Source organism: Perognathus longimembris, chromosome 16 (genome assembly GCF_023159225.1).
Source record: "Perognathus longimembris pacificus isolate PPM17 chromosome 16, ASM2315922v1, whole genome shotgun sequence".
Taxonomy (NCBI): domain Eukaryota; kingdom Metazoa; phylum Chordata; class Mammalia; order Rodentia; family Heteromyidae; genus Perognathus; species Perognathus longimembris.
Window position 1 is genome coordinate 55,041,992 of NC_063176.1, and position 19,373 is coordinate 55,061,364.

Genomic DNA, 19,373 nt, shown 5'->3' on the forward strand with positions numbered 1-19,373 from the left:
TGACCAGCGCCTCAGTGGAGACCAACCTCTGTGAAGGCACAAGAGGAGAACTGAGTGGTTGCAGTGAGTTTGAAATGGCAGGGTCCGGATCTGGGCTCAAGGAGAGTTCCGGCTGTGGGGCAGGACTGCTGGGTTGGTGGAGGAACGAGGAGCAGGTGGACCCAGGACTCCGAGCTCCACGGGGCCGCCTCGGACCGCTGTCAAGTCTAAAACCTTCCAACAGGAACAGGAAGGTGGGGGACCAGGCCTTCAAGAGCCCACGGCCTTATAAGTTAACCCACCAGCTCCTCTGCATCGACAACCTAAACTTTGAGAGAAAATCTGTTGTGGGGTTTGTAGAACTGACTGTATTGCCTACAGTTGCAAACTTACACAGAATCACCTTGAACAGCAAGCAGTGTAGAATAGCCCGAATATGCATCAATGATTTAGAGGCTGCTTTTAGTTACAAAGATCCAACCTTGGAAGTTTGCCACAGTGAATCAAAACGGCGAGATCTCAATTCGTTTTCTCATACTTATGCGGCTGCCGTTACTGCTGTTGATCCCGAAGTAGGAAACGGAGAACTTTGCATTAAGGTTCCATCGGAGCTGTGGGAAGACGTTGCCCAGTTAAAGGCCCTGAAGATACACATTACTTTTTTGTTGGATCAGCCCAAAGGAGGTCTTCATTTTGTGGTACCCAGGGTGGAGGGCACTATGGCAGAGAGAGGAGCTCATGTCTTCTCTTGTGGCTATCAAAATTCCACAAGGTGTTGGTTCCCGTGCGTTGATTCATCCTCGGAACTGTGTACATGGAAACTGGAATTTACAGTAGATGCTACCATGGTGGCAGTGTCCAATGGAGATCTGGTAGAGACAGTATATAGCCACGGTATGAGGAAGAAGACCTTCCACTATATGCTTACAACTCCTACAGCAGCCTCAAATATCTCCTTGGCCGTTGGACCTTTTGAAATACTCGAAGATCCACACATGCGTGACGTGACTCATTTTTGTTTACCTCCACTTCTTCCATTGCTTAAGCATACCACATCTTCCCTTCATCAAGTGTTTGAGTTTTATGAAGACGTTCTTTCGTGTCGCTACCCCTACTCCTGTTTTAAGACGGTGTTCGTTGATGAGGCTTACGTGGAAGTGGCGGCCTACGCTTCCATGAGTATTTTCAGCACCAATCTCCTCCACAGTGCCAGGATTATAGATGAGACGCCTCTGACTAGGAGGTGCTTAGCCCAGTCCGTGGCCCAGCAATTTTTTGGATGTTTTCTAGCCAGAATGTCTTGGTCCGATGAGTGGGTGCTGAAAGGAATTTCGGGCTACCTTTACGGACTTTGGGTGAGAAACACTTTTGGTTTTAATGAATACCGCCATTGGATTAAGGAGGAGCTAGATAAAGTCGTGGCCTACGAGCTGAAAACCGGGGGGGTTCTACTACATCCTCTACTTCATGGAGGAACAGAGAAGGATAACCCAGCACCCCACCTACACTTTTCGATAAAGCACCCGCACACTCTGTCCTGGGAGTACTATGCTATATTTCAGCGTAAAGCTCACCTGGTGATGAGATTGATTGAAGATAGGATCGGGATGGAATTTATGCTACAGGTTTTCCATAAACTGTTAAGCCTGGCCAAGGCTGCTTCAGCTCAGAAGTTCCATTCTCACAGGTGGAGGCGGATGTTGCTTTCCACATCTGGATTTTTGAAATCCATTTCCAATGTCTCTGGCAAAAATATCCAGCCCTTAATAAAGCGATGGGTAGACCAGAGTGGAGTAGTAAAATTTTATGGAACTTTTGCGTTTAATAGAAGACGCAACGTCTTAGAACTGGAAATAAAACAAGATTATACATCCCCTGGGACCCAGAAATACGTGGGACCACTTCAAGTGACAGTACAGGAGTTAGATGGATCTTTTAGTCATACGCTGCAGATCGAAGAGAACAGCCTGAAACATGACATCCCTTGCCATTCCCAAAGCAGAAGGCATAAGAAGAGAAAAATCCCACTGCCGAATGGGGAAGAAGTGGACATGGATCTTTCTGCCATGGAGGCAGATTCTCCTTTGCTATGGATAAGAATAGACCCAGATATGTCACTGCTGAGGAAGGTCGAGTTCAAGCAATCCGATTTTATGTGGCAATATCAACTCCTGTATGCAAGGGATGTGGTCGCTCAGCAGGACTCCATCTTGGCCTTGGAGAAGTTTCCTACACCCATGTCCCGCCTCGCACTCACTGACATCTTAGAACAAGAGCAGTGTTTCTACCGGGTGAGAATGTCAGCTTGCTTCTGTCTGGCCAAGATTGCAAATTCGATGGGGAGCATATGGACGGGACCACCGGCAATGAAATCACTCTTTACCAGGATGTTCTGTTGTAAAACTTGCCCAAACATTGTGAGAACAAACAACTTCAGGAACTTCCAAAGTTATTTTCTACAAAAGACTATGCCAGTTGCAATGGCTTTGTTAAGAGACGTTCACAACCTCTGTCCCAAAGAAGTCTTCACATTCCTTTTAGATCTAATCAAGTACAATGACAACAGAAAAAATCAGTTTTCCGATAACTATTACCGTGCAGAACTGATTGCTGCTCTGGCCAACTCTGTTACCCCTGCAGTCAGTTTTCCCCTTAGCACAGGGCAGAACTTAAATCCTGACGTGCAACTCATTCTGGAGGAAATCACCAGGTGCTTGAATATGGAAAAACTACTTCCAAGTTACAGATATACCATCACTGTCAGTTGCTTGAGAGCCATAAGGGTGCTTCAGAAGAACGGACATGTGCCCAGTGACCCAGCCCTTTTTAAGTCTTATGCCGAATATGGCCATTTTGTGGACATCAGGCTAGCGGCTTTGGAAGCCCTCATTGACTATACTAAAGTAGACAGGAACTATGAAGTACTGCAGTGGCTGCTTACTATGGTCCAGAACGATCCTGTACCCTACGTAAAGCATAAGATCCTCCGCATGTTGACTGAGAACCCACCATTTACCAAGACCATGGCGTCTCCCTTAGGCAATGAAGCCCTGGTAGATCAACTTTGGAAACTTATGAATTCGGGTACTTCCCATGACTGGAGGTTACGGTGCGACGCTGTGGACTTGTATTTCACACTTTTTGGTCTCGGTAGACCTTCCCCTTTACCCTTGCCAGAGCTTGGGTCATCAGTTCTTCATCAAAAGAAAAAGAAGCTGTGTTGAATCCTACCATAATTCCAGAGGTGGTTAACAGGCACCCAGCAAGTGACAAATAATCCAACAAGTCACGCACAGCAAATTGGAGTTCAGAGCCCATTTTGATTTTCCGAAGATGAGATTGATATGGATACTGTTCATGAGAGCCAGGACTTCATTTCCTATCATCTGAACGTGCTTGAAAGGCCATCAACTCCAGGGCTCCGGAAATATGGACCAGCTAGCTCCTGATCTTTAGTACCCCAGCATTATCGGCTGTGACATCACACAGCTACCACTAAACCCGAGTGGAGTATGGACCTTGCCTGTCAGGGATCAGGTAAAGGCTGATCACCTTTGGACAGGAGTGTTCATCCTGCATTAGCAGGTCCACTCTCAGTATTTGCCAAGGAATCTACATCCTCCAAATAGTGATGAACATCCCTATTAGCACCATGGGCACAGGAAAAAGAGGAAGCCCGGGCAGCAGCATAAACACACGCACAACAGCAGCCAAAAGTAAAGGGAGATCAAAGGTAAGGACAAGAAGCCTTCACTTTCTCCAGTGCTGCCAATGCCAACTGCACATTCTCCTCTCTGAGACTGCGAAACTGACACAGAGCCCCCTTCCCTCCGTGCCCAGAAGATACCTCACTGCAGCTTTGTCCTCTGAAGGATGACAAAGAGGGGAAATGGAGAATCCATTGAAGTTCTAGTCACTTCACTAACATATACAATTGAGATCTAGTTAGGAAATTGCACTTTGTAGTTCTGGATAAACCGTTTCATCCCTTTTTTCCTTAACACAGCACACACACACAGAGCCTACTTTTTTTTTTTACAGAAAGCCCTCAATTCCACTGGCAGTCCCATTGACATCATGGTCTCTATGTGTGCTGCCAGAGTCCGTGATGCTTGAAAGCTTCTGATGGGTGTTATGGTTCAAACTTGTGTTTCAAACAGGAGCAACTTCCAAATCTGTTGTAACCACTTTTTCTATCGAAATACTGTAGAATGCCACATGGAACTGCTCAAAAGGCTTTCTAACGGATACTTCCCTCTTGCATTATTTTTTGTGTGACCACACAGGTATTAAAATCATTCATGAACAAATATGCTCTAATTCCTTTTACCTAAACTACCAAAGATTTTGGAAGAACCTATTTTTTAACAAAAAAAAAGTTTAAGTGACTATCTTTTGATTCAAATTCGGCCATTATGATATTGGAATTGAGCCAAACAACCATACCGAAAATTCTCAAATTGAGTTGCTTCAATTATTCTAGGTTTTGTTTTGTCCCCCATGTAAATGGAAAATATGTTTTGCTGACAGTTTAATACACAGCATGTATCCTGGAGGGGTTGAGTTTGTCTCCTTCAATACACGATTATGGCTACTACCAAGGGTGCTGACTCAGTGGGAAAGGCTGAGATGTTTTAGATCTGTCTCCAACGAGAGAATTCCAGATTTCTCCTTGGGGAATATATACACAATTAATCATTTGCATTTGTATTCAAGCAGTAGCTCCTTCTATGAACTATCACCTATGTAACAGGGGTCTTGCATTATTCTACTGTGTTGTAAATATGTTCTCCAAAGAACCACTGCAGTCACAATGATTGACACAAAAATAAATTCTCAGCAAAGCAAAATTTACTTCCACACACAAGGGTGCACCACCAGCCAGAAATCTAGCAAGGAAGCGCTCAGAGCAGTCTGCCGTTATTTATCCCCAACATAGCAGCAGGCCCTGCCCCTCTGGTCAGATTGGTTGAGCTCAGGTTTACAATCTGCTCTGCTTATGATTGGCTAGTTTGAATAGGATAAAATGTACCTAACTAAGGTGATTTTCAAATGAGTTCACAAGTAATCCATATGCCCACACCCTCTTATTTCTTGAACACTCAGGGTGTGGCATAATCCCATCTTGAAATATGAATATTGGATGTAACTGGTGTCATCTTGGCATCCTGCTGTGAACTCTTAGAGGTGAAACCCCACCCCCGCCACCAGGTAATAGGCTCCTCTGGATTCCTAGAGGCAGGGGCAGGGACTTGGATATTAGGTTACTAGACCTGGCAGACCAGTGCCATGTACTTCCCTGAATTCTCAAGCTCCCTGCGAACCTGTCCCCTGACCATGACCCTATTTAGGCCCTGACCAATTTATCCACCATTCTGCCATGACTTCTGTCCCCTGACTTCTCAGGTCACCATGGTGTCCCTTTTCAACTCTCCATTAGAGTTGATCTGGCTTGTGGAGATTGTTTTTCTGCTCTTTCTTTACTTCCCTCATTGCTCAGATTCCTAACAGTATGAAGTTGCAAGTTTTCTGGGGACATGTGTCCTCTTTGCAGCTGACAGCTTTCTAATGAAGACAACCGATGTGACTTCTCTATATCTCATGATCAAATTCCTGTATGACAATCTCATTGTGCCCTCATATGAGGGTATCTAAGGATAGGTGCCCCCAAGAATGGCAAAGCGTTTATGACAAATGTTACTGTCACCATCTGAAAATCAATTGTTTTAAAAGTCTTCCCATTCAAGGGCAATCAGATATTGGGGACTGGGGTTGGTTTACAGTTAAAGGGGACAGCAGAAAGGCAAGGCCAACCTGTTGTGCTAGCAAGGGGGGAAATGTGCCCCTCGATTTTGTATGTTCCAGACTGAAGCTCTAATCTTTAATGTGACCAACTAGAAATTACAGGACAAGGTGCAGTCTTGTGAACTGAAGTTCTCAAAATGTGTGTGTTTGATAGCTTCCGGAGGGTTTTAATTTCACTTGATAGGAGCATCATGACCTTGTGTGGAGAGAAAATGCTTTAGTTCAAGCAGCCAAGATTGTACTGGGCCACCTTTAGTCCTTATGACAGCTATACTGGTTTTGTATCTGATTTAGCACTTTTGTGACTACTAGGAGAGATTTTTGGCCAGTACTGGGGCTTGAACTCAGGGCCTGGGGTCTGTCCCTGAGCCTCTTTCTGATCAAGGCTAGTGTTCTACCACTTTATCCACAGTCACTTCCACCTTTTTCTGTTTATGGGGTACTGAGGAATCTAACCCAGGACTTCATGCATGCTAGTCAAGTACTCAACCACTAATCCACATTCCCAGCCCCTAGGAAAGATGTTTTAAAAATGCATGCTACATTTGGCAGGCCGTTGGCCTCTATCAGGCTTAAAAGGCTGGAAATTAAGATGGAACCTGAACCTTGCAAATTTCCCTGCCTCCTCAAAGACATCTCAATCTTGTGAAAGACTTCCCTGTCTTTTAAGCCTTCTTGACTTCCGCATTCTCTTAAGGCTATAAGTTTGTAAGATTTCTTCATGGTAGGCCCATCTTAGGATCAGTCACTCCACTCCATTTCTCAGAGGAAAAGAAAAAAGTGTTCAGCTACTTGGCCTCCCTCTCCATGGAAACAAAGAGGCACACACTGCCAATCTCCACACACCCTCTATTGGGGAAGGAGCTAGGCCTCTACCCATGTTCACAAATGAGACTATGGAGAGGGCACAAGAGAAGAAATGAATGTCTGAAGCAGCCCTAGTGGCTTTAAGGATCCCAGGGCAGTGTTTTATGGTGATAGGTGCTGGCAGAGGCTAAGGGATTTTTAGATGCTTCAGAATCTTCTCCCTAATTTCCTTTGGTACTTGGGAATAAGGACTGGATCTAGTTCAACTAAAGACTTAAGCCTAAGCACATGAGGTATGGAGTAGAGGCTCTTCAAGCACCAGGGCGAGGCAAGGGAGCTAAGGGCTGATCAGAACGATGAGCAAAGACCAGAGGCATGTACAAGGAGACTGTGAAAGGCAGGGCTCCCATTGACTGGGTTCTGTCATCAGTAATGGACTCTAGCATGGACTCTAGCCTGCTGCAACACAGGACACAGTGTCAGAGAGCCAAGACTCCACCCCATGGACAGTTAAGCCAGACCCCAGTGTGTCTGTAGCTGAGCAGATCACACTGGCCACAAAACAGTAGGACAGCAAACAATGAATATCTTCAGCTTAATTGTGGAAGGGAAGATGAAACAAGAGTTATTTGGATATTTGTGCAAACAAAGCTTTCCAATTGGAGAGCTTCTGAGACCATCCTTGAATTTGGTTAGGAAAAACCCCTCTGGCTTCCACTCAGTGGAAGGTAATTACTCTTCTAGTAGCACACCCAAGGTTTGTAAGTTCTGATTCCTACTCTGTGTTAAGGACAGCAGCCAGAGCTATGAAGGTAGAAGACCCAAGCTCGAATCCTTATTATACCTAACGGCTTTTAAACCCATATAAAGAGGACCAAGAACATACAGCCAGTGCCTAACCAAAAAAGTACTCAAATGGTCTGAGGGCAGAAGACTCTGACCTTGTCTGGGATAAAGCATAAACACCAGCAGAGGGGGGCAAAAGCAGGACCCGGCTTTGGCACAGTACCAGGCAGTCTTTCACGCTACATGGCAATACAGGAAAAGCTGTTGCAACCTCCCACTCATGGGAGCTCAACGCACAAAAGGAAATGGCTAGGGACAGGAATAACAAAATACCCCTAGTAGCGGGAGAAGAGGTTTTGACTAAAGCACTACAGAACACAGGCTTAGGTCTCAGAGTCTGAGTACTCGATAAGGTTTGTCAGCTCCAACCAGTTAGCTCCCCGCTAAATCTTGCACACTGTTCATCTTCAGATAACGCTTAGCTGCCTAAGGAGTGACAATTTAAAGATAGGTAAGTAACTTCATTGTGCTTCCTCGACTGTGTGACAGTCTTGATATTGCCAGCAGTACATTCTTAGAAATACGTTTACTAGAGTAAATGTATTCATAAGCAGAAGGAACTTATGTGGGCGGCTCCTTAACCCTCATGGAATTAGAAGGCAGCGTAGTATTGTCTGCAGGTGTTGGAACTTCACCTGTTTTCTTGAGACAATTCCCCAGTGGACTGCTCAACTGAAAAGACTGTTTACAGAGAAGCCCAAGGGGCGATGCAGTAACCACTTTTGTCAGGACTAGGGAACATTTCCAAAAAGTAGAGAGTACGTTAAAAAGAAATCAGACAAATAATTTCTCTTCTGCAGAATCTAGAATCCGAAGGAGGACAGGTAGATAAAAGAACTATCTGAGGGTAGCCAGCAGGAGGTAGGAGAAAATGCAGGGTGAGGAGGAAGACATGATAAAAATAGGTGCATTAAATGGAAAAAGGTCACAAACTAATTGTACTCAGGAAGGGGGACTCGAAATAGAATCAAAGTATTTTAGACACTAGGGCTATGTATAGAAATACCACAATGAAATCCCTCCCTTTGGATACTATATACTCATTTTTTTTTCTAGAAATTCACCTATTCGTTCTTCCAAAAAATTTAGAATCCAGAGGCTTATGCTTTTAGGTAGGTTTATAAAGGTCAGGGATTTTCTTAACCAGTCCTTCAATGAGGGAAGTAGTTTGGCCCTTAGAGGTCAATCACAGGCTCCAGATTCTCAGACTCGTACCTTGAACCTAATTTTGTCCTAGGTGAGTAACTCCACACCCTAACCTTTGTCTCTGCATAGGCTGAATTGAGCCTCCATACAATTTGGGCTAAAGCGAGAAGTACCTAGCAGACCTTCAACAAACCAACAAAAGCCCTCTGTGTGTTACTCTGGTCAGTAAGTAGACATTTCCCAACGGCAGGCTAGACACCCTCTATTGCAAGAGGGCTATGGATCAGTGGCCCACATCAGACCATGTGGAGATAAAGGAACTGAGTGACTTAACACCTGAGCTCATTTACAAGGCGTAAGGATGGACCTGGGGTGATGGAGTTCCAACAGCTGTGCAAAGAGTGACAGTCTCCATACCATACCGGCATTCCTTCCCGAAGGACCAGTCAACACGGTAAGCCTGCGGCTCCCAAGGAGCAGTACCCACACCTTGCTTGCTCTTCCTAGCACCTGACACTGGGCCCTACATGGGGGATGGGGGCTCAGTAGAGACAACAGGAAAAACTCATTTCCTTTAAGCTTAAGGGCATTATGTGAGGGTTGAAAGTGAGGAAGTGAGTGGGTGGAATAAAAGTTAAATAAAAGTTTAGAACCATCCAGTTCCTTTCTGTTCCAACCTAAAGCCTCCAAGACCAGAGATCTTGTCTTCCAACTCTCATCTATCTTGTTTTCATGAAAAACAGGGTCAGAACAAGTTAGGTTGCTGCAGAGCCACAGATCAAGTACTCCTTTGCATTCCTTGATGAAGCACTTAGAAGAGGGAAATGGCTTTCAAATGTATTCTATCTAAGCTTCGTTTGATCTCCCTAATACACCTGATGCCAAGTTTATCACCCAATTCAGGTAACTACAAACAGTATACCCAAAGCTAGCCTGAAAGACCCTCAAATATTTGTGCCACAGTTGTTTTTTAAAAAACACTTGAAGAGGGGCTGGGAATATGGCCTAGTGGCAAGAGTGCTTGCCTCGTATACATGAAGCCCTGGGTTCGATTCCCCAGCACCACGTTTATAGAAAATGGCCAGAAGCAGTACTATGGCTCAAGTGGCAGAGTGCAAGTGGCCTTGAGCAAAAAGAAGCCAGGGACAGTGCTCAGGCCCTGAGTCCAAGGCCCAGGACTGGCAAAAAATAAATTAAAAAAACAACACCACTTGTAGTTCTAAAGCAAATCTAGGAGTTCCATACATTGTCAATTCCCTCACAAGAACTCAAATCAGCAGCTTCAAATTATCTAGAGCACTCTGTGCTCAGTGTGGGAACACACAGTGTTTTGCACTGGAGTCAAGGCCTGAGAAAATGGTACTGTAGTCCTAGCAACAAACATGTGACAAACAGTATAAGACTAGTTTGACAAGAGACTAGCTTTAAACTAGAGTATCAGGAACAGGCTGGGCAGAAAGAGTACAAGTGTACAGGAGACAACCAAGTAGAGGTCAAGCTTTGGAGGTCTTCATGGTCAGATAGGAGCTCCACAACATATAGCTGGAGAAGTTAAGGTTCAGACCACTCTGGCTACAGTGAGGACTTGGGCAGATGCAACCAAACTTGTCAGGACACTAAATCTCGGGTGAGTTGAAACTGGGAACCAGGCAATAACAGCTCAAGCTAAGCATGAAACTAGGACTTAAAAGTTAAAATGATTTGGCAAAGACTTGAACATCAGGGCTGTTTGGAGTAATAGGATAAGATCAGAGGTGAAATTTCTGGCCAGTGCAATTAAAAAACATGAGAACACTAGGCACTGTGAAAAGGGACACCTCAAGGAAGTCAGCAGTAAGGGAGGAGAAAAAGACACTATATGGTTTTAGTTGGTGCTTTGATACCTGGGAGATGGCTGGTTAGTAAAAATGTCAACCTGGGGAGCAAATGATATGGAGGTCTCTGCTGATTGCAAAAGTTTACAGAGGGACTAGTGAACCCAAGTATAAGATGGCTACAACTGGCTCCACTAAGTGTGTTATTGAGTCCCACAGATGAGACAACTCAACTGAGATCACCTCTCAGGACAGAGCCACAGAGATAGGTTGGCAGGCCTTCCATTTACTTCCTGTAAATGTTCTGCCATATTTGTTGTCTTTAAGTCTAAGTAATCTTTCTTTGGATGTGATTTTTTTTGTTTTACTGCTGACAGCTGCCTGCGGTCTACAGCATCCAATCTTTTTACCCTAACGTGTAACTTAGGAAGTTGAGCTAAAAGTTAAAGCGACAGAGCCCAGCATCCTGTCAGATTTAGAAATCCGTTTTGTAGTCACTTCTGGCATGAACTCCAACAAAGGTTTATGCACACTTCATATGAAGCTGGTGCCTTATGTTTCCTCAAAACATTCCTGATCACAAGAGCAGGTATAGTAGTAGCACTTTTAACAGTCTCAGTGAAGGGGTTAAAGGTCTCATTTCTCAGAAGTGGAAAACACCGCCCCCCCAACCCCACTTGTAGATTCATTCTGTACAGTGATGTGACCTTTTTGGTACTAGCCTCCAGTTACAAATTCATGTTATTTCTTGAATGGGTTGTGGTACCATCCACTTAAGGTTCAGGGTAACAGGCGAGTAACATCTCAGAGAAAAGTAGGAATGCTGACCAGAAATGGGGGAAGAGAGTCCAGAGGTTTCAGATTCAAGTGCAGGGGGGGGGGGGGGGGTGGGGGGCGGATTAAGATAACCGACCTATCTCACTGAGAAACAGGAAGTACTTAGGAAACTTTGTGGTTTTGTTGTTTGTTTCTTGGTTCCCTGTCCGGGAACTTTGCAGTTTTTCAGGTCCCATTTTTTTGGTAGTACCAGGTAGGCAACAGAATTCACGTCAGAATGAAAAAGGCAGAGGTTCTCCATAGAGGGCAGGCAAGTTTGACCTAACACATGAAGTTTTCCACATATAGCTTTTCTTCAGGGCCAAGTCAGGCACATAGGACACGCTTGAAAAAGACGGGATTGAAAGTAGAGTCAAGAGAATATTCTGGACAGGAGTCAGAGGCTCCCCTCCCCCACCCCAGCCCCAGGCTTCCTAGCAGGGGTTTCAGGTAGCCCTCTGGGTAGCCAGCCAGGGGTCTCTCACGGGTCTTCATTTTGTCGGGGGCCCCCCCACCTCCCCACACTGGAAGATGAAGTGCCCCCCCCCGCCCGGTGCCCCCCCATGGCCCGCTGAGGGAGAGGCCTCTCCTGACCCCCTGCAGCTTCCTTGGCAGCCCCCCGCCCACCCCCGTTTTCTTAAGCACCCACATACCCTTTGCTTCTTGGTTCCTTTTCTCCAGAGTAAAGTTTTAGGAAGGACAGAAGCCCCGGCCCCCAGCAAGCCCTACTTTCTAAAGCTTTGGCTCCCAAGGCAGGGAAGCTTCCAGGGTGGGGTGGGAGGAGGAGGAGGAGGAGGAGGAGAACCTTCCCGGTGCCGGGCAAGAACCCGAGGCCGGGCTTAAGGTCCACTCGGCGGGAAGCCCGCGGCTGCCGGAGGGCCTCCGGGGTCCCGCCATCGCCAGCCAGGCACCCGGGAGGCGAAGAGAGCGCCAGGGCGAGCGCGACCCGGGGAGGCGCCGCCGGAGTCTCAGCGCCGCGCGCGCGCGCGCGCGCGCTCTGCCTTTTCACAGTCCCGGGGGGGCGTGGCGCGACGGGGCGCGTCACTTCCGGGGTGTGGCCACGGCGCGGGGGGGCGGGGCGCCGCCCGCGCAGGCTCGCCGGGCCGCCGCCGCGGAGCCCAGCGCTTGACTATATATGGTCAAAGCTGGGGGCGAGCCGCGCCGGGGCCGCGCTTCCGGGTTTGGGGCGTCCGCCGCGGCAGCGCGCGCGCGCAGCGCAGGGCTAGAGCCGAGCGCGGCGGAGCCGGCCTGGGAGCCCGGCCTCGGACCGCCCCCCACTTCCGCGCCCGGCACGCCCGGCGCCGCCGCCGCCGCCGCCTTCCGCGCCGCCTTCCGCCGCGCTGCCTGCCTGCCTGCCCCGGGCTCGGCCTCGGCCACGACTGTCGGCGAGCGCGGCCGGGCGGGTCCTCCGGCTGCCGGCTGTCCGTGAGCGCGGCGCGGTAACAAGTGGGCGAGGATGCCGTACGAGATCAGTGAGTGTCCCGGGGGGGGGGGCTCGGGCGGGCGCGGCGAGCGTGGAGGGGGGGGTGGGGGGGGAGCGGCCTGGGGTCCGCGAGAGGGGAGCGAGGGCGCGGCCGGCCCGGGTCCGACCAGGGCGGCGACCCCCCCACCCCCCCCTCCGCCCCTCTCAGCACCGGGCGGGCGGGCCTCGAGCGGGGGGGGGGCGCGGACGCGGACCGGGAAGTGGCGGCCGCCCCTCCCACCGGAGGCAACAGGTGACCGGTTCCCCCCCTTTCCCCCGTCCTCCCCGTCGGGTCCCCCACCCCGGGGTCCGCACCGCCGCCGGGGGGGGGGAGAGGGGGGAGCCGGGGCCGCGCCTGCGCCTCACGCGCCCCCCCACCTCCACCCCACCCCACCCCACCACCCCTATGCGCTCGTGTCTCCGCAGAGAAGGTGTTCGCCAGCCTCCCCCAGGTGGAGAGGGGCGTCTCCAAAATCCTCGGCGGCGACCCGAAGGGCGACCACTTCCTGTACACCAATGGCAAGTGCGTCATCCTGAGGAACATCGACGTGAGTGCTACCCCCTGCGCCGCGCGGGGAGGGCGGAGGAGACCCCCCCACTCCCCCGCCAAGGGTCAGGTGGCCTCCTGGGGGGGGCAGGCCTTCCTTTTTTTTTTCTTCCTTCTGGGGGAAACTGAGGCTTGAATTAATGCAATCTCTGGATTTGAGGGACCAGACAGACCCCCCCCCCCATCCGTTGCCACTTGGTCTTGAGGTGAGAAGTGACTTGGATCTCTCTCTGAGACCACATTTCTCCTCTGCCCCCCCCCAAAAAAAAGGAAGATGGTGAGATGATGATTCTTCCCCCCCCCCCCCCCACTTCCTCGGACTAAATGAATGAGTCGGTTGTCTTCAAGGCCCGCCTTGCCTGGTATCCGTGGAACCCTGGGGAAACACTTCAGGCTCAGTCACATTAGGGCCGGAGATTTCCCTGTATGTCAGAGCCACAGCCATTAGGAACACACCCAACCCTCTGGGCTCCAGCCTGGTCGGCCGCTATGGATCCGTGCCTCAGAGCGGAAAACAGGAACCAGCTTATGCCTGTGAATTATTCTCTGCGGGCACTCTGTGCCAAGATGAAGGCCTCAGAGCCAGCTCCTTGGGAAATCCTTGCTCCTTCATGTTATTCCCCTGTAATTACTGAAATGACCCAGCTTGATCCTTAGTACCCTCTCCCCTTACCAGGATGGTACTTGTTTTTCTCCTTTTTGAGGATAGGGGTTGGGTGGAAGCAGGGAGTGGTAGTGTTGCTAGGTGGGGGCTTTCTGCACTCAGCTTGGAGAGGGGCTGGTATGCACATCCTCACAGGGATACCAGCCTTGGCTCCAGTCTGCAAGAAGCGTCCTTGGGTTGAGATTGTGGCTCCCAGGTACATATTTCCCCCTCGATCCTCACAGCTGGCTGAGGGCCTACAGGAGCGTTGGGACTCAGTTTCCTTTCCTGTAAAGTGAGAGATGGCTCCTTGGTTTGTAGTTTTGCTAGCTCTGTCCCTGTGTCTGGGTAAGCCAGCCGTTGCTGGGAGGAAGGATTCTGCCAAGGATTGATTGCTGGGCACCTCGCTTGAGGGGGAGGCAGGTGCAAACCTGCCTTGAAGATATTAAAAACTTGCTAGTCACATGGATTCCTAGAAAGTTCATCCAGCCTCCTAGGACTGGGAAGGCATTGCTGAGGGTTTAAACAGTGGAGTGGGGACCTGGCAGTAAGATGTGTGGTCTTGCCCTGACAAGTTCTCCTGCCGTTGCAGTCTCCATTTGCTTCCAGCTGGGGGCACTGCAGGGAGTACCTGCCCTGTCTGGTGTGATGCCAGCTTCTCCCTTCCACGCACAGTGGCCTGATACTCCCAGAGGAGTCCTGCTCGGCAAGGTGAAGGTGGCCGATTACACCACCAGGCATGCATCCCTTTGCAGAAAATGCTTCCTTACTTAGGGAGCTCAGTCTGCTCTCTTTCCAGTTCTCTATTCTTTTCCCTCTCTGGAACTTAAAACCCTACCATGCTGAGCATGCATTCTCTTCCCTTCCTGCCCCAGAAGACAGCACGGCGCGCTTTCGGTCCTTCCCTGTGCTGGATATTGTCTGATAATAGTTTGATTAATGGGACAGTGGTCCTCAAGCAAAAGTGGTAAAGAGGTGAATTCCTGTGAACATTCATTCAGGCATCTGGTTGGAATCTGGGCTCAGGAGGAAAGAAGGAAGAAAAGAGGCAAGGGCAGCATGGCTGTTGGCATCATACACCCCACATACCTCAAGCCAGATTTGGAATTCTCTTGTACCCTGCTGTTAAAATGTCATCTCATCCCTCTGGCTGGTGAGGCCCAAGGGGTAGGCACTAACTACATTTGGCCCACTTGGCTACCACACCCCATATGCTTCTCCTGCTGACCACATTTGAATCTGACAGGTTATCACTGTTCTCTTCCTACCTAGCCCATTCAAACTAGCGTCCCCCCAAAACCCAGTCAGAACCACTCCCTCTTTCCACCTATGGTTTATGCTTTCCTGATAGGGCCATTTCAGTGCTTCTTTTCAGACAGGGGACCCAGTCCCTCCTTGGCTCTTCCCCTCTGTATCTCCTCAGTGAAAGCCAGGGTCCTTTCCATGCTTATTTCAGCCCAGCCCCCCTCTGTCAGACCAAGGCCCAATCTGCCACAAAGCCCTCCTGGGACCTGCTATGCCCTTACCTAGAAACTCTTTCCTGGAGTATCTGCAAAGCTTGCTTCTTTTCAGATACCACCTTATTAGAGGGGTTTCTGTTAAATAGCCCCGCCTTTTCTGTTGCATAGTGCTAATTGAACGTGAAACAAGATAGCATGCAGGCTGCTGCCATTTCTGAATGTGCACTGGTGCACTGCCTTTTCTTTCTACCTGGACATTGGTCATCTCCATTAAAGCAAGCTCTTCCCAGGTCACTGGCCACTTGTCTTCATGCAGGAAGAAAGCCTGGCACAAGGCAGCTACTTGAAATGTGGATCAGAATGCCACTAAAGTTCCATTGCCTGAGGAAGGAAGATGTAGACTGCATAAAATGTAGATTCTTTCATGTAGCCCAGGCTAGCCTGGAATTCATGATCCTCTTGCCTCACTTTGTTGAGTTTGGGGATTATAGGCCTACAACACTGCCCAGCTTTGCTGCACCTAAATTTTGCGCTACCCCCCCATTTAGACTAAAGTATATTCTTGCAACTTCTTTCTGGGAGATACCTGTGTCCGTTATTTTGCTGACTTACCTGTTGTTTTGTGAACTCAGCAGAAAATCAGCTTCTCAAGCTCATAGCAGAGGGGTGTTTTTTCTCTTTCATTACACAGCATTGCTTCTTTAAAAGAGGAAATCTCTACAGGGTAAAGCATGTGATGAAGGCCAATGCAAACTAACTCAGGAGAAAGCTCCAGAAGTAAGGCTGTGTGTGGTTGCTTCAGGGAAGTTAACCTCAGACAGAGTTCATGCATACTTTAGGGAAGTTAACCTGGGGCAGGGTTCTTGCACGCAGGGCCTTATGGAAAATACTCAGGTCCTAGATCAGGGAGCTATCACTTAATTTGGGAACCATAGGTCTATAAAATTGAATTTTGGCAAATAGAAAACATCTTTTTGTTGGTGGTAGGGCTTGAACTCGGGGCCTGGGCGCTGTCTGAGCTTTTTTGCTCATGGCTAGTGATCTCCCATCTTGAGCCGTAGCACCACTTCAGTTTTCTGGTGATGAATTGGAGATAGGAGTCTCATGGTCTTTCCTGCAGAGGTAACTTTCAACCAATGTCCTCAGATCTCAGTCTCCTAAATAGTTAGGATTACAGGCATGAGCCACCGGGCCAAATCCAAGTATTAACTTGGATATATGCTGCAATGTCAAACAGCTATAAATATTTTATTTCCTAGTGGGTGCTGATGGCTCATGCCTGTAATCCTAACTATTCAGGAGGCTGAGATCTGAGAATTGCAATTCAAAGGCAAACTGGGCAGGAAAGGTCCGTGAGACTCTTCTCTCCAATAAACTACTCTCAAAAAGCTGAAAGTGGCATTGTACCGCAAGTGGTAGAGCACTAGCCTTGAGCACCAAGAGGCTCAAGGACAGCACCCAGGCCCTGACCGAGTTCAAGGCCCAGGACTGGCCAAAAAACAAACAAACTTGGATTTGACTCTTTGAAAAGAGAGTAGACTACTTTGGAGAAGATAATACCGTCATTTGGTGCTGTCTGCTGCCAGCCTCAAGTGCAAGGATCCTCTGTATGTCCCTGCAGACGGGCGTAGAAGTTGGGGACAGGTCTTGAGGACTCACTGAGACCTTTTGTCTAACCACATGCTTGGTAAGTCCTTGCTACATGTCCAGAGTGGCCATCAGCCTGTAGGTACCGGTTAAGAGGCCTCCCACAAGGAGTTCACTCTCGTGGTGATGTAAACTGCACAACAGAAGAGCATAGTATACTAGATGAACTAACTGGACAAACAGAAGCCCACACCCTTCAGGTCTGACCGCAGTGCATGTGACCAGAGAACCTAAAGGGCCATAGAGGTCTTTATCACAGGGCAGTCAGTGACTAGGGGGGTCAGAGAAGGAGCGGTGGGACCAGTAAGATAAAGCCAGGGTTATGGCTGAGGCGTTGGGGATGAGACATGAGTGTGTGACTCAGCCCTACAGAAGCCTCACCTTGTCTCCCCGGCCACTGGTAGGTAGACAAGACTGTAGGTCATCCCTATAGTCCAGAGTCAGGTTTGTTTCTGAGGCTTGAGTCCAGGAAGCCAATTAGGAAACTGCTTGGAGATTAATTCATCTCATCAGTTGGTACAGCCATCTCTTGTTTCTGGATGTGTCCAGCACACACCCATTAAGCCAGGATCTTCTGAGCTATGCCCATTAGCCTCGGGGCCAGGATGTCCATCATTGCTTGGGGGTGGGGGGTGGGGGTTATCCTCACCCTTAAAACTCCTTGCAGGATACTGACCGTGTTTGAAGATGAGTTGCTAGTACCTAGTGGAGAGAAGCCAGTGGTATGGCCATCAGTGACAGAGTTATGTAGCCCAAATACCATCAGTGCTGGCTTTGAGAATCCTGGTAAGGAACTTTGCGCATTGGATTGAGTACTTTAAAGAATATCCTGGGCATTTGGGGGACAAGGGGAGAACCGCATGTCCTGCAAAAGAGAATAGCAGTACATGCAGATACCACATGACCATGTGGAGCGCTATGTTGATCCACCTACAAACAATAGAGTGTGGTCTTGGGGGATGAGGAGTTCTCCCAGAACACAGCAGGTGTGATGAGAGTCCAGACAGGAAACGGTGTGACGGGGGTCTTCTCAGTCCCACGGTGGACTTCCTGCAGAGAGGCTTTGATGTACTTCCTTCTGTTAGAAGAGGGGAGGGTTACCTGCCATCTATGTGGTAAGGAAAAGAGGCTGGAGCTTGAGGCTGTTAAAGGAGATGCTCCTGCTTCCACACACCTGGAGTTTGTGCAGTTTGGGATAGGTCCTGATGGGTGTGTGCGTCACAGCAGGGGTTCACTGCTGGAGCCCCAGGGTAAGGTGCGGATGGCTGTGAGGCTTGCTAGCGCTAGTCTGGAAGAGCGAAGGTTTGTGTTGCTCCCTGGGAGCTAGTCCAGGATTGGCCCTAGTCACGGGTGAACAGAAAGACCTTGAATGTTGTGCACTGGCCCAGCCATCCCAGAATCTTCCTCTAGCACCGGTGTCCTCAGAAAGCAGTGTCCTGCCCAGGTAGACAGTGGGGAGCTCTTCTCTGGTACCAAGGGACCCTCTGCCAAACTTAAGTGCAGTGGAGCCCCCCCCCCCTTACAACATTGTATCGACTACCAAAATGTTAACCTTCTAGCATGTTCCAGCATACTCACCCAGGCCTGGGAACTGAGATGAGAGGGCTGAGTCCTGGACTGTCATAGGTAGCCTAGGACTTGACCTCGCCCCTCCCTTACCTTGAAGGGTAGAGAACTGGGGGGGGGGGGGGGGCGGAGGGGGGAACATTTGCACATTGCCCTGGGTGGTATAGTTGTGCCAACTCCTTCTGGAAGCCTTTTTGCAGATGTTAGCCTCCTCTCAGGCAGGACATACAGTGAGGATGATGGGTGTTTATTTAGCTCTCCCGTGTGACACGGCTCCCACCAGAGAGCCCTGGTTCCTGGGCAAGACAGGGCAGCAGGGTGTCATGCGTAAATGATGGCCGTGTGCTGGAACACGGAGGGATTGGTTTAGTGATGATGGCTGTCCCCAGAAGGGACTGGAAGGACTGGCTTGCAAAGGTGGTGGGTGGAAGGGTGGAAGATGGACAGGCCGGAGGGGAGAGAGTCAGGGCTTCCTGCTTTTAGCCTGGAGACCCGTGTCCTCTGCCTGAGCTGGACCTGCCTGCAGCACACAGGAGGCCGGGGGAGGGGGAGGGGCCCTGCACAGATGATCCGGTGGCTGTTTGGAATGGTGGAGTAAGGCTGGGGGCCCTTCCCACAGCAGTAACCACCCTGGTACTCCTGAAATTGGTTCCTTCCAGTCTCGTTCTCCTCATTCCAGAACTCTCCCCTAAGATAGTGAGGGAGAGGGGCCCGCAGGGGATGTGATGTCGGCAGGTCTGGATGATAAGGCTCCCTGACAGCGCCGGGCTCCACAGGGACCAGCGGGCTTCTCATGTTCCTAGTAAGAGTAGCAGCTCCCACTGTGTCTGAGTCG

General features: G+C 49.4%; 2 protein-coding genes across 2 annotated transcripts in view; both read left to right on the top strand.

The window, feature by feature from the left end:
- The first annotated feature begins 18 nt into the window (after positions 1-18).
- On the top strand, positions 19-3,428 carry LOC125364544 (transcription initiation factor TFIID subunit 2-like). The gene is given in 3 exon segments (XM_048364135.1): positions 19-3,164; positions 3,167-3,226; positions 3,276-3,428. Coding segments are annotated over 3 exon segments (3,303 nt in total). The 5' UTR covers positions 19-74.
- A 9,132-nt stretch (positions 3,429-12,560) lies between these two features.
- The window catches only part of Wdr1 (WD repeat domain 1), a 31,472-nt gene continuing 24,659 nt past the window's right edge, over positions 12,561-19,373 (top strand). The window contains exons 1-3 of the mRNA XM_048363897.1: positions 12,561-12,609; positions 12,646-12,685; positions 13,102-13,223. Of these exons, the coding sequence (XP_048219854.1) occupies positions 12,670-12,685; positions 13,102-13,223 (138 nt within the window). The 5' untranslated portion in view covers positions 12,561-12,609; positions 12,646-12,669. The remainder of the gene's footprint in view (positions 12,610-12,645; positions 12,686-13,101; positions 13,224-19,373) is intronic.